Genomic DNA, 15,752 nt, shown 5'->3' with positions numbered 1-15,752 from the left:
TGTTAAGTCTTCTGATCCACAAACATAGGATGTCTTAACATTGAAATCTTTTAAAATTTCTTTCAACAGTATTTTGTTGCTTTCAGTGTACACACCTTGAAACTTTTAACTTCTTGAAAGGTACTACATTTTCCAGATAATGAATCATTTCATTAGGTTATATACATTATTATGTGGCACTGAATCTTTTATTATATTACCTATTTTATGTAGCCAATTCTAATCTAAGTTTAAAGTATTTCTCATTGGTCTTATGAAAAAAGTAAATGGTCAATATTAAAAATTTTCTGTTGTTTCAGAGTTGCTATTTGAACCCTCTCTCTAGCAACACATCTATATGCAACAAATTTTGTGTGTGATTTTGGGGTTTTAGGGCCTCAGTTTTAAAGAGATTCCAACTCAACCCCAACATTTTAGAAAATGTTATTGATAGTGACAGTAAAGATGGACAAATATTTTTCTTTATCTTAATATACCTAAATTAAAGATAACCTTTCCAGATATTTCCCTTGGGGATATTCATGTGACCTATTTCATTTTACCTTTGTAATAGTTTTCATATGTTTACATTGCAGCCGCTACTCATGTTTTTAATGATTAAGGTCTCTTCACCCCTTGGCTAGCAGAAATGCTGTGTTTGTCATTTTCCCACTTGTAAAGTACACAGTTAAATTATATCTTTGTCTGGAAGGAGCAGGAAGGGGGAGGAGATTTCAGTGGTAAAAAGCACTTTTCTTTCATGAAAGAACAAAGTTTCCTTTTTGACCTGGCAAGTCATTTCTGATAGGAAGGAAGATGCATACATTTCAGTTAAAGCAGAAATGCAGATTCACTATGGAAAACTTCACAGTAATGTTGAAAATTAGATGCTTAATTTTTTTCTGGATGGAAATTACATGTAAAATCTACCTGTGGATCACTTTAATATTTGCATACATTAATTGTAGCAAATGCTCTGAATTTAAAAGTAGCATTTTAGTATCTGAACAGGATTTTAACTGCAGTACATTGGGATATATCATAATCAGTCTATGAAATTCATTGGCAGTTGCCCACTACATTCATAGACAGCCTGTGTAATGACTAGATACAGGAAATTGAGAGAAGAGTTGAGGGAAAGGGAAGCTAGTGAATTTCTCATACCTTTCTTATAATGTAGGAATAGAATCCTACAAGAGAAGAGAGACTCTTCTCTTTAGCTGCCTGGCATTTACACATCTCACCAACTCTGATAACTCTAGGAAACCTGGGGTTTTTTTCCCCTGCTTTGTTGATTTTAGCCCTTGACCCTGCCAGCCTCTAAACCTCACATGCGTCCATCCTGAAGTCTCTTTGTGTTTTCTTTGTACATCTCTTTGTGCTTATTATCAAGCAGTCTGGTATTTGAATATCTTTCAAATGCAATAGGATCACATCTGCTAGGAATTTTATATTTTACACACAATGCTCTATTAAAAGCTAGTTTTAAGAGCAAAGAGTCTTTCCAGCAAATGATACTTGAACACCTGGACATCCACATGCAACAAAATGAATCTAGGCATGGATTCTACATCCTTCACAAAATTAACTCAAAATGGATCACAGACCTAAGTGTGAAATGTAAAATTATAAAATTCCAAGAAGATAACATTGGAGAAAATCTAGATGACCTTGGGTTTGGTGATGACTTTTTAGATACAACACCAAATACATTAGCCATGAAAAAAATGAATTGATAAGTTGGACTGCATTAAAGTTGAAAACTTCTGCTTTGTGAAAGACACTATCAAGAGAATGTAAAGACAAGCTGGGAGAAAATATTTGCAAAAGACATATTTTATTAAGCACTGTTATACAACGAATCCTTAAAACTCAACAATAAGAAGACAAACAACTCAATTAAAAAATGAGCCGAAGATCTTAACAGAGACCTCACCAAAGAAAATATTCAGGAAATTCCCTGGCGGTCCAGTGGTTAGGACTTCACACTTCTACTGCAGGGGGCACGGGTTTGATCCCTGGTCGGGGAACTAAGATCCCACATGCTGTGCGGCGCAGCCAAAAAAAAACAGGAAAGAAAATATATAGATGGCAAATAATTCAGAGAAATGCATGCAAATGTAGAGATACCACTACACATCTACTAGAATGGCCAAAATCCAGAACACTGACAACTCGAAATGCTGGTGAGGATGTGAAGCAACAGGAAATCACATTTATTGCTGGTGGGAATACAAAATGGTATAGCCGCTTTGGAAAATAGTTTGGTGGTTTCTTACAACACTCAACGTTCTCTTACCGTGTGATCCAGCAGTTACACTCAGTTTACCCAAAGGAGTTGAAAACTTATGCCCACACAGAAACCTGCACACAGATGTTGATAGCAGCTTTATTCATGATTACTGAAACTTGAAGACAACCAAGATGTCTTTCAGTAGGTGAATGAGTAAACTGTAGTACATGCAGACAATGAATATTATTCAGCACTAAAAAAAATGAACCATTAAGTCATGAAAAGACATGGAGGAAATTTAAATGCATAATAATATTAAATGAAAGAAGCCCGTCTGAAAAGGCCACGTGCTATATGATTCCAACTGCAGTATATGACATTGTGGAAAAGGCAAAACTTTGGAGACAGTAGAAAGATCATGGCTTTCAAGGTTTAGCAGGGAGGAAAGGATGAATAGGCAGAGTTCAGAGGATTTTTAGGACAGTGAAACTACTCTATGATACTGTAATGGTGGATACATGTCATTATACTTTGGTCCAAACCATAGAATGTAAGGCACCAAGAGTGAACTCTAATGTAAACTGTGGATTTTGTTGGATAATGATGTGTCAGTGTAGGTTCACCAGTTTTAACAAATGTATCACTATGGTGGGGCTTGTTGATAACGGGGGAGGCTGTGCATGGGTGTGAACAGGGAGTATACTGGGAATCTTTGTACCTTCTGCTTAATATTATTGTGAACCTAAAACTGCTCTAAAAAAGCCTGTTTAAAAGAAAGCTCCATGTGAGCAGGAAAAAATATGGACCCTGCATCACAGAAAATAAGTCCTTAAAATACTACGTTTCGGGCTTCCCTGGTGGCGCAGTGGTTGAGAGTCCGCCTGCCAATGCAGGGGACACGGGTTCGTGCCCTGGTCCAGGAAGATCCCACATGCCGTGGAGCGGCCGGGCCCGTGAGCCATGGCCGCTGAGCCTGTGCGTCCGGAGCCTATGCTCCGCAACGGGAGAGGCCACAACAGTGAGAGGCCTGCGTACCGCAAAAAAAAAAAAAAAAAAAAAAAAAAAAATACTACGTTTCATGGGATGCCCTTTAATTAGAAGTGGGACATTTTCTCACTGAGTTACCGCAGAATGTTTCCTATACATTTCTTTTTTCTCTTTTCTGAGGAATACAACTTCTAATGTAAATGAGCCCTCTCAGGTGAAACTCATCTTTCAAGTGGAGTTTGACCAGAATGGAGTATCCCGGTAATATAATGAGATGAATGATCAATTAATTTTGTTCTGTATTTTAAATATGAATTCAGCAGTCGTGGATACTTGAAACATAATGATACTGATAATAATTAGTTCAGTGACTAGTGGAGTGTTGAACCCTCCCGCCCATTATTCAGTCAACAGAATAAGAGCAATAAGAATAACATTTATTGATAAAGCATTAGAGATGGCGGAAGAGTAAGACGCGGAGATCACGTTCCTCCCCACAGATACACCAGAAATACATCTACGCATGGAACAACTCCTACAGAGCATCTACGGAACGCTGGCAGAAGACCTCAGACCTCCCAAAAGGCAAGAAACCCCCCACGTACCTGGGTAGGGCAAAAGAAAAAACTAAACAGAGACAAAAGGATAGGGACGGGTCCTGCACCAGCGGGAGAGAGCTGTGAAGGAGGAAAAGTGTCCACACACTAGGAAGCCCCTTCGCGGGTGGAGGCTTCGGGAGGCGGAGTGGGGGAGCTTGGGAGCCGCGGAGGAGAGCACAGCAACAGGGGTGCGGAGGACAAAGCGGACAGATTCCAGCGCAGAGGATCGGGCCGACCGGCACTCACCAGCCGAGAGGCTTGTCTGCTCGCCCGCCGGGGCGGGCGGGACTGGGAGCTGAGGCTCCGGCTTTTGTCGGAGCGCCGGGAGAGGACTGAGGTTGGCGGCGTGAACACAGCCTGCAGGGCGTTAGTGCACCGCGGCTGGCCGGGAGAGAGTCCGGGGAGAAGTCTGGAACTGCCGAAGAGGCAAGAGACTTTTACGTCCCTCTGTTTCCTGGTGCACGAGGAGAGGGGATTAAGAACGCTGCTTGAGAGAGCTCCAGGGACGGGCGCGAGCCGCGGCTAAAAGTGCGGAGCCCAGAGACAGACATGAGACGCTAGGGCCGCTGCTCCCGCCACCGGGAGGCCTGTGTGCGAACACAGGTCACTAGCCACACGCCCTTCCGGGGAGCCTGTGCAGCCCGCCACTGCCAGGGTCCCGGGATCCAGGGACAACTCCCCCGGGAGAACGCACAGGCGCGCCTCAGGCTGCAACGTCTCGCCGGCCTCTGCCGCCGCAGGCCCGCCCCACACTCCGTGCCCCTCCCTACCCCCGGGCCTGAGTGAGCCAGAGCCTCCGAATCAGCGGCTCCTTTAACCCCGTCCTGTCTGAGCAAAGAACAGACGCCCTCCGGCGACCTACACGCACAGGCGGGGCTAAATCCAAAGCTGAGCCCCTGGGAGCTGTGAGAACAAAGAAGAGAAAGGGAAATCTCTCCCAGCAGCATCAGAAGCAGCGGATTAAAGCTCCACAATCAACTTGATGTACCCTGCATCTGTGGAATACCTGAATGGACAACCAATCATCCCAAATTAAGGAGCCGTGTGGATGAAAGGCTCTTGGTGCTGCAGCCAGGAGTCAGTGCTGTGCCTCTGAGGTGGGAGAGCCAACTTCAGGACACTGATCCACAAGAGACCTCCCAGCTGCACATAATATCAAACAGCAAAAATTTCCGAGAGATCTCCATCTCAACGCCAGCACCCAGCTTCACTCAACGACCAGCAAGCTGCAGTGCTGGACATCCTATGCCAAACAACTAGCAAGACAGGAACACAACCCCACCCATTAGCAGAGAGGCGGGCCAAAATCATAATAAGTCTACAGACACCCCAAAACACACCACCAGACGTGGACCTACCCACCAGAAAGACAAGATCTAGCCTCATCCACCAGAACACAGGCACTAGTACCCTCCACCAGGAAGCCTACACAACCCACTGAACCAACCTTAGCCACTGGGGACAGACACAAAAAACAACAGGAACTACGAACCTTCAGCCTGCAAAAAAGGAGACCCCAAACACAGTAAGATAAGCAAAATGAAAAGACAGAAAAACACACCGCAGATGAAGGAGCAAGATAAAAACCCATCAGACCTAACAATTGAAGAGGAAATAGGCAGTCTACCTGAAAAAGAATTCAAAATAATGATAGTAAGGTTGATCCGAAATCTTGGAGATAGAATGGACAATAGAATGGACAAAATGCAAGAATCAGTTAACAAGGACCTAGAAGAACTAAAGATGAAACAAGCAACGATGAACAACACAATAAATGAAATTAAAAGTACTCTAGATGGGATCAATAGCAGAATAACTGAGGCAGAAGAACGGATAAGTGACCTGGAAGATAAAATAGTGGAAATAACTACTGCAGAGCAGAATAAAGAAAAAAGAATGAAAAGAACTGAGGACAGTCTCAGAGACCTCTGGGACAACATTAAACGTACCAACATTCGAATTATAGGGGTTCCAGAAGAAGAAGAGAAAAAGAAAGGGACTGAGAAAATATTTGAAGAGATTATAGTTGAAAACTTCCCTAATATGGGAAAGGAAATAGTTAATCAAGTCCAGGAAGCACAGAGAGTCCCATACAGGATAAATCCAAGGAGAAATACGCCAAGACACATATTAATCAAACTGGCAAAAATTAAATACAAAGAAAACATATTAAAAGCAGCAAGGGAAAAACAACAAATAACACACAAGGGAATCCCCATAAGGTTAACAGCTGATCTTTCAGCAGAAACTCTGCAAGCCAGAAGGGAGTGGCAGGACATATTGAAAGTGTTGAAGGAGAAAAACCTGCAACCAAGATTACTCTACCCAGCAAGGATCTCATTCAGATTTGATGGAGAAATTAAAACCTTTAGAGACAAGCAAAAGCTGAGAGAGTTCAGCACCACCAAACCAGCTCTACAACAACTGCTAAAGGAACTTCTCTAGGCAAGAAACACAAAAGAAGGAAAAGACCTACAATAACAAACCCAAAACAATTAAGAAAATGGGAATGGGAACACACATATCGATAATTACCTTAAATGTAAATGGACTAAATGCTCCCATCAAAAGACACAGATTGGCTGAATGGATACAAAAACAAGACCCATATATTTGCTGTCTACAAGAGACCCGTATGCTAACACATATATATGGAATTTAAGAAAAAAAAAATGTCATGAAAAACCTAGGGGTGAAACAGGAATAAAGACACAGACTTACTAGAGAATGGACTTGAGGCTATGGGGAGGGGGAAGGGTAAACGGTGACAAAGCAATAAAGAGGCATGGACATGTATACACTACCAAACGTAAGGTAGATAGCTAGTGGGAAGCAGCCGCATAGCACAGGGAGATCAGCTCGGTGCTGTGGGACCGCCTGGAGGGGTGGGATAGGGAGGGTGGGAGGGAGGGTGACGCAAGCGGGAAGAGATATGGGAACATATGTATATATATAACTGATTCATTTTGTTGTGAAGCTGAAACTAACATACCATTGTAAAGCAATTATGCTCCAATAAAGATGTTTAAAAAAAAAAAAAAAAAAAAAAAAAAAAAAAGAATAACATTTATTGATTATAAACACTAAGTGACAAGCACTTTACATGGATTATTTAATTCTCACATTATGAGCTAAGTATGCATATTATCCACATCTTTCAGATGCGGAAACTGAAGCTTAGAGAGGTTAAGCAAGTTATCAGAGGATACACAGTAAGTGAACAGTTCAGGCAGTATTTGAACCCAGGCAGTGTGACTCCAGAGCTGATGGGCTTAACTATCAGAGTGCTTACCATTGATCTCTTAACTCTTTGAGAAAACTTGCACTTCAGTTATCCCTAGTTACGTTATCTGATGGACTAAAATTTAGTTCAAGTAACTAGATTCTCAAGCTTTTAATAATAAAAGGAAAAACTCTAGATTCTGTGAGAATCCTAAAGGCTCCTAGAAATTGGTGTCCAAATCTTTTTGTTTATTTATTTTATTTTATTTTTGGCTGCGTTGGGTCTTTGTTGCTCCACGCAGGCTTTCTCTAGTTGCGGCCAACAGGGGCTACTCTTTGTTGCTGTGCGTGGGCTTCTCATTGTGGTGGCTTTTCTTGTTGTGGAGCACAGGCTCTAGGCACACGGGCTTCAATAGTTGTGGCACACGGGCTGAGTTGCTCCGCGGCATGTGGGATCTTCCCTGGCCAGGGCTCAAACCCATGTCCGCTGCATTGGCAGGCAGATTCTTAGCCACCGCTCCACCAGGGAAGCCCCCAGATCTTACTTTTAAATGGTTGAGGCACCTAGGTGTTCAACCTAGGAAAGAATTCGCACTGAAAGTCTGATTGGCAGAAAAATTAGGTATGCTTCATATGAAGCTGAAAGACAGAACTTGGACCAGAGGGTGAAATTTGTGGAGAAGTATATATTGGCTTAGAACTAAGGAACAATAGTCAATATCTGCAGTACTGGAAAACAAATAGGTTAGTTGGTTCTCTCGTACTGGTAGTCGTCAACTACTAAAAGTAGCCAACTTTACTCAAGGTACTATAAGGGTTCGAGCTGTATGTTATAAGGACTAGATGAGGTAACATAAAAGCTGTCTTCCAACTCTGATTAGATGTGTTTGGCTTATTTGAGACCTGTTGCATAGACTGTCCACTGAAAGGATTGAGGATCTTAACTTTAAAAGTAACACACAAAGGTTTTATTATCCCAAGAAATTTGAGAACCATTATTTTATAATAAACACAAGCTTTTTCTATACCTTACAAAAAAGTAATGTTTAATTTTCTCTATTTTGAGAGAACTGAATAATATGAATTTTTGTGCAGAAGGGTATGACATTGTGATGGTGGCCAATATTTTTGTAATACCTCTTTCTCTTGATACTATTGTACATGCCTAATTGATATAAGCTAGTTAAGAAATTCAAATCCGAAATAAACTTTCATACAATGACCGACAGGTATCTTAGCTATTACTACTTTGAGGTTTATTTCAGATGTCTGAATTAGTTAACTAAATAACAAACAAAATATCTGCCCAGAGGAAACTAGGTCTTTAAGGGACTCTTATTCACTGCCACACCGTTCAACCCAGCACACTATGCTCATTTAATATTGGATCAATCCATGATAATACTTAATATGCAATATCTGATCTAATATATTAGTTTTTTCTCTCCCCCCCCAAAAAATTTGCCATATGGAAAAAAATCGTGATATAAAAAGTTGTTTCAAAGAAGAAAGCAATATTCATAAGGACTAGAAAGTTTAAGAATGGCATAACATTTTTATTTGCAGGAATTAATACAGGAGTGTGTTTGTTTTCATGTAAGTTAATATAAATTTAATCTGTCTGTTAAAAAATCTGAACATCACTTATCAAGATCCAAAACTGGAGTACATCCCCAGTTTTTGCTTCAGCGGTCTTGCTTTGCTGTCAGATGATCTTTCTTATCAGCACTATTGTTAGCACATCTTTTGTTCTTATCACCCAGTTCTTTATCACCGATTGCTATGGGAGCAAAATGACCCAACACAGAAAGCAGTTGTCTCAAATACTTTGTAATTTATTTGAGTACCATTAGTTTCCTGATTCTAAATAACCTTATAGTTAATGGGTAATGTAAATCATTTCTTAATAGGCTATCACATTGGAATAAATCTGTGAGTTAAGAAAACTTAAGGAGTGGAAGAAATGCCTACTCCCTACAGGCATTTACTGATGTGTGTGGCTTTAGTTCCTGAAGAAAAGTAAACAAGTGCAGTAAATATATTGAATATTATATATTTACTAATGAATATTAATTTCATTGGGGGCAAAGGTGTTTGCTTTCACATTTCATCATGTGTATGGCATCATCTGTCATATATTTCTCATTTTGTCTACTTTATTCTTTATTCCTTTTGTAGTTGATTTTATGTAGCTGTATATTTTGTAATAAGAACTTGTTTTTAGTATGATAATTTTTAAGAATTAGCCAAGAGATTCATCTCAGACCCATAGAACTGCAAATTAAATTATTATGATTTAAAAATGGCAATTTCATGGACTTCCCTGGTGGTGCAGTGGTTAAGAATCTGCCTGCCAATGCAGGGGACACGGGTTCGAGCCCTGGTTCAGGAAGGTCCCACATGCTGCAGAGCAACTAAGCCCGTGTGCCACAACTACTGAGCCTGTGCTCTAGAGCCTGCGAGCCACAACTACTGAGCCGGCGCACCACAACTACTGAGCCCGCGCACCACAACAACTGAAGCCCGCGTGCCTAGAGCCCGTGCTCCACAACAAGAGAAGCCACTGCAATGAGAAGCCCGCGCACCACAACGAAGAGTAGACGCTGCTCGCCGCCACTAGAGAAAGGCCTCGTGCAGCAATGAAGACCCGATGCAGCCAAAAGAACAAACAAAAACCCCACAACATTGCAAATCAGCTATATTTTAATAAAAAATATTTAAAAAAAATTAAAATGGCAGTTTCTCATTACAGATAATGAATAAAATGTATTTTCTTCCTAAAGATATGAACTTAGTCTTTTCCTGGTGTCACAATGGTTATGAAGAAAAAAATTGGTGTGCTGTTAATTGCTATCTGATTTATATTGTGTTTTAAAAGCAAGAGTAAACTCATGGGTCATATAGATCTGAATGCATGGACTGGTCTGTTTAGCTATTGGATAAACATTTATTGAGTACCTGGCTTTATGCAGTGTGGGTACTATGCTAGGAGTTAGAGTTTCAAAGATAAGGAAGACATGTACCTCCTTGAATTTATAGAGTATTTGTCTATTCTTTATGACTTAAGACACCAGTGACTTGGTGAAAGTAAAATTTAAGAGAAAAACCTTAAATTGCAGGTGTAACTAACATACCATACATGTGAGCTCATTCAGATTTTAATCTCTAAATCTGATCTCCAAGGGACTTTTTAGATACTCTTTGAAGGTTTAGGGCTGCTTATAAATGTTTTAAATGACCTAGAAGTATTTGCCCTAACGTTAAAGAGTAGTCCAGCAGCCATTCTAGAGGAGAGAGGCATGGGGAGCTCTTAGAAGAAAGGAAGGGGAAGAAAGGGGAATGGAAGGGAATTCTCCTGAGAATTTTCTTACAGCTCTCTTCTTAGGAAGGCTTTAGAGCTCTGTATTTATCTGAAACATAGCTCTGAGTTTACTAGTCATGACAGTACTTTGGGCCTAATGAGCACCTCACTCCAGCATCCTTTTGCTGCAGGATCTAGATTGTGTTCTCTCCCATATGGTAGCCACTAAACATGCATGGCTATTTAAGTTTAAATAAAATTTAAAATTCAGTTGCTCATTATCCACATTTCAGGTGCGCAATAGAGCTACCTAATTGGACAGTGTAGTTACAGAATGTTTCCATCATTTTGGAAAGTTCTTTTGCACGGCACAAATCAGGATGAAAAAGTTACATGAGAAAAATGTTAGAAATTAGAAAGGGCTTCGTTGTGTGGAGGAAATTAGTATAGAATTGAAAAGTATATTTTCTTAACTGAGATCCTCTAAGATTTTGAATATGACAACATTAGTTGACATTTGGAACATTTCAGGCATTTAATTCTTACACTTTTGCTCCCAGAGTAAAATAAATAAGTTCTGTAGTTTTATTTCAGGATTATAAAAATTGGCATGTTTGAAATGAACTCATGTACAAAACAGAAATAGAGTCAAAGATGTAGAAAACAAACATGTTTACCAGGGGTTAAGGGGGGGAGGGATAAATTGGAAGATTGGGATTGACATGTACACGCTACTATATATAAAATAGATAACTAAAAAGGACCTATTGTATAGCACAGGGAATTCTACTCAGTACTCTGTAATGGCGTATATGGGAAAAGAATCTTTAAAAAAGTGGATATAGGGCTTCCCTGGTGGCGCAGTGGTTGAGAGTCCGTCTGCCAATGCAGGGGATGCAGGTTTGTGCCCCGGTCCGGGAGGATCCTGCGTGCCACGGAGCGGCTGGACCCGTGAGCTATGGCCGCTGGGCTTGTGCATCCAGAGTCTGTGCTTCGCAACGGTAGAGGCCACAACAGTGGGAGGCCCCGCGTACCGCAAAAAAAAAAAAAAAAAAAAGTGGATATATGTATATGTATAACTGATTCACTTTGCTGTACACCTGCAACTAACAACATTGTAAATCAACTATACTCCAATAAAAATTTTAAAAAAGTGTCATGTTTGACTCTCAAGATGATTCTGAAAGTTAGAATTTGTGAATTCATATTTCTGTCATACATTTGATTTCATTATGTAATCTTCTGAGGCAAATATTGCTTTAATAAGATTTTCTTTGTTTTTCTTTGTTCCCATTAGTTGATTAAGCTTCTGAAGTTTTGAGACTTTTTATCTGTTTAGATAAATCCTCATCCACTTCACCAATCCTTCAACTTCTCCCCACTTTAGAAAGCAGCAAATGAATGTTTTTATGTTAAAAGGAAGGGCTCTCATTCTTTAGTTTCCCATTCCACTTTAGACATATGAAATTAGGGAGAAAAATTTGTAATATAGCAATATGGAAGACTAATACAATCTATCGTTTTCCCCCAAAATGGGAATTTCATCATTTTTATTATATAATATTATGATTAGAAGAAATAATAGGGAAATTAAAATGTGAAAGAGAGCTCTTTTAATCTTAATGGGAATACTCCTAGTGTGTGACCCTTGAGTCAGCTAGTGGCTGCTGGATTAAGGTGCCTTTTTACTGTATTAGTAGTTTAAAGCAGAAAAGCACAGTCTTTTCCATACATATAAAAAAGGCATCTGGGGGGCTTCCCTGGTGGCGCAGTGGTTGAGAGTCTGCCTGCCGATGCAGGGGATGCGGGTTCGTGCCCCGGTCTGGGAGGATCCCGCGTGCCGCGGAGCGGCTGGGCCCGTGAGCCATGGCCACTGGGCCTGCGCGTCTGGAGCCTGTGCTCCGTGACGGGAGAGGCCACAACAGTGAGAGGCTCGCGTACGGCAAAAAAAAAAAAAAAAAAAAAAAAAAAGGCATCTGATTGTGTTTAACATACATTTTTGATCATTTAAAAATCTCTTATTAAAATACAAATAGATAGTTCAATAAATATTATCAATTAATACATTCTTCTGATATTCAACTGTTTTCCTAAAATGACTGTCTTTGGTCATGGTGTATTACTATTTGAATATGCCATTTGATTCATATTGATAGTATTTATTTAAAAATAGATTGGTGTATTTTTTTTCTTTTTTGTATTGACTTACTAGATTTTAGTATCACTGAAAGAATTGAGAAGCTGTCCTTAGTCTGTTTCTTGGAACAATTTAAGAAGCATAGGATTTACCTGTTCCTTTAAGATTTCATCTCCTTGTTTGAGCCTTGGTACTTTTTTAGGGTGTAATTGTTTGCAGCTTTCTTAAATTCTTCTATATAGGGGTTGATTTATTCGTAATTTTCAAATTTATCAGCATAGACTTACATCATTTTTTTTCTTCTGTGTCTATGGTTATAAATTCTTTCATTCCTAATTTTGTTTTTGTATTTTCTTAGACCTATTTTATTTCCAAAGAGCTAATTCTTCAGTTTTAAATAAATTTTTCTCATTCAGTTTCCACTTTTATCATTATGAATTGCTCTCTCTTCTAAAGGATTACTGATACCCAGATGGTTTTTCTCCTTCATATATGTTGCTTTAAGTGAAGGAAGTGAAGTGAGAAGTGAAAATTGCTTGTCTGTGATGTAGCCTTCCTACTTCTATAAAATTGCAGCACTTAAATGTAATAGGTAGTTGCTTAAATAGAAATTATTTAGATTCCAGAATAGTAGTGTGACAGACCAGTTGTAGGCCATAGCTTTTCCTTCATTTGCATCATGTTCTTGTCGAAAGGATATTTTGAAACAATTAGTAGTGTACAGTGTCTTTTTTTTTTTTAATAAAATTTTCCCATTTAGAATCTTTTGGCATCCTCTGGCAGTGATTTGCTAACTTCATGTATACTAACAGCACAAGATTGCTTGCATAGGTTTTACTTTTCTACTTAAGGATCTTACTGTTTCACAGTAAAATGAGTGATGGGTGGGTCTTAATACCAGTAGCATTTCAGAACATTAAAAATGTGAGAATATAAAACGAAGATATATTTAGTCACGTTAATCAGTTAACACATTTCTATTTATTTATTGAAATGTTCCTTTTGTGTTATATGTATTTTGTTATAAAATGTTTCTTTTATTTAAGACTAAACTTAAGTACTTCCTTTGTAGGTATAAGCGTGTCTTTTCAGTTGGAACCCATGCGATTACTACATATAATCCCAATACCCTAGAAGTAACAAATCAGGTAATTATGTTAGAAGCTATTAGGTGTTTGAACTCCATTTGAATTTTAAAAGCCAGGTTAAAACCTGACCCATGACTCCCTGTCTGAAATCAGTACTTTAGGGTAGAAGTGTCAAATCTGAAAAAGATTAATATGCTTATGTAATGCTAAGTGCTCAGGACCAAGCATAAATAAAGGGGGCATGTGTGTGCTTATTTCTAGGCTCTAAGGGGTATAACATTTTAATATGTTACTATTGATTACAGCAGTCTTTTTAATGTAAAATTCGTAAATTCTTCATAATTTTAAAGGTAGCCTTGTTACTGTAATACAGGCATACATAAGTCACAAGTGCAGTGGTTGGAAAATACTTGTAATGAAAGTAAGGTTACTATTTATAAAGGCAAGACTAATGTGAATATGGGTAAGTAAACATAAATATATTCTAGTTTATTTTAATTCTAAATTAGGTATGTTTTACAGATTCTTCTTTTTGTTGCTGTTTTTGACACATTTGTAGGTAACCATAAAATGCTATTCCCCAGTTCTTTTCACATCTATGTATTTTAATTGTTTTGGATTAATGTCATCAATCACTGAATTTGGAAAACGGATAGGACTTCTTTATTGTCTCTGATGACTGAAAACTTTTAAAAGTTTGTTTTATAGAATTATTGTAAGACAAAACCGTTTCTAGACCTCAATACTGTTTTGTAAAATTTTCTCATTTAATCAGTGATTGTGAAATTAAAGTAGTAAAAATAAGTGTTGCATTTCCCCATAGTATAGCACAAGTTGAAAGAATTCCTTTCTTTTTGTTAGTGGCCTTATGGAGACATTTGCAGCATCAGCCCTGTTGGAAAAGGACAAGGAACAGAGTTCAACCTCACATTTCGTAAAGGCAGTGGAAAAAAGTCAGAAACATTAAAATTTTCTACAGAGCACAGAACAGAACTTCTTACAGAAGCATTGGTAAGAACCATTTCATGTTAATAAACTAAATTTCTCTCTTCTTTTTCTTAATGAAACAGTTACATTAAACTACAAATATTAATGTTCTGAGTCCCTGTTCCCACTATGCTTATTTTTTTCTTATTGACCCTTAACTCGACACTGTGAAACTTACACTTTTTTCTTACTGATAGGCTGGTTAATCCTTTATATTTGATAGTTTTTAAATACATTATACAGAACAAAGCAGTTTTACGTTTAATTAATCTATCCTGTTTTTCAGTAAAATTTCACACTTTATTGAATATCCTTAAACTATAACTTTAATAACATTTTTTGTAATAGATTTATTTATTTATTTATTTTGGCTGCATTGGGTCTTTGTTGCTGCACACAGGCTTTTTCTAGTTGCGGCGAGTGGGGGCTACTCTTTGCTGCAGTGCAGTGGCTTCTCTTGTTGCGGAACACGGGCTTTAGGCGCACGGGCTTCAGTAGTTGTGGCGCGTGGGCTCAGTAGTTGTGGCATACGGGCTTAGTTGCTCCGCGGCATGTGGGATCATCCTGGACCAGGGCTCGAACCTGTGTCCCCTGCATTGGCAGGCACATTCTTAACCACTGTGCCACCCGGGATGTCCCTAATAACATTTTTTAATATCAGGGTTACCAAGTTAGGATTTTAACTTTGGATAGAAAGTACTGAATTGAAATGTGAGTCTTTCTTACCAATCTGTGGTTATAAACTATGCTTGTATCTTCTCTTTCAGAGATTTAGAACTGATTTTTCAGAAGGAAAAATCACAGGAAGGGCAAGTATTTAACATTTATTAATATCTATCTTTATTATTTCAAATGTTGTGCTTTAGAAATCATTCCATGAACTGTGTGTTCCCTTTATGGCAAAGTTAAAGGGGAAAAAAATGAAACAACTTTAATGTCTCCTGATATCATGTGATAGAGAGATGAGTGTAATTTAACAGGAAACTCAAATATGAATAATTAGACTTATGACTGTTACTGCTGATAGTTGGGAAAAAATCTTCAGCTAGAACTCAGCATTAAAAACAATGCTTCATTCACGAAGTCTTTATTCAGTATTCTGAAACAGCAAGAGAAGCTTCACGCTGCTGATAATACTTGTTAGACCATGCAATAGTTGTTTGGTGTAGGAGATTCCTATTTCAGAAGTATTAAAGTTTTAAGAATGTTTATGTATTGA

General features: G+C 38.7%; 1 protein-coding gene across 3 annotated transcripts in view; it reads left to right on the top strand.

The window, feature by feature from the left end:
* DNAJC13 (DnaJ heat shock protein family (Hsp40) member C13) overlaps positions 1-15,752 on the top strand; it is a 125,344-nt gene that overhangs the window by 19,827 nt on the left and 89,765 nt on the right. For 2 of the 3 annotated variants that reach the window (XM_082655005.1, XM_082655003.1), the window contains exons 3-5: positions 13,531-13,606; positions 14,408-14,557; positions 15,301-15,342. In XM_082655005.1, coding sequence (XP_082511131.1) covers positions 13,531-13,606; positions 14,408-14,557; positions 15,301-15,342 — 268 coding nt within the window. The remainder of the gene's footprint in view (positions 1-13,530; positions 13,607-14,407; positions 14,558-15,300; positions 15,343-15,752) is intronic. The other variant, XM_082655004.1, reaches the window with a different exon arrangement.

The sequence above is a fragment of the Grampus griseus genome, assembly GCF_964374135.1.
Source record: "Grampus griseus genome assembly, chromosome: 5".
Lineage (NCBI taxonomy): Eukaryota > Metazoa > Chordata > Mammalia > Artiodactyla > Delphinidae > Grampus > Grampus griseus.
The sequence above is the reverse complement of the archived record's forward strand: the minus strand, read 5'-3'. Positions and strand labels throughout refer to the sequence as shown.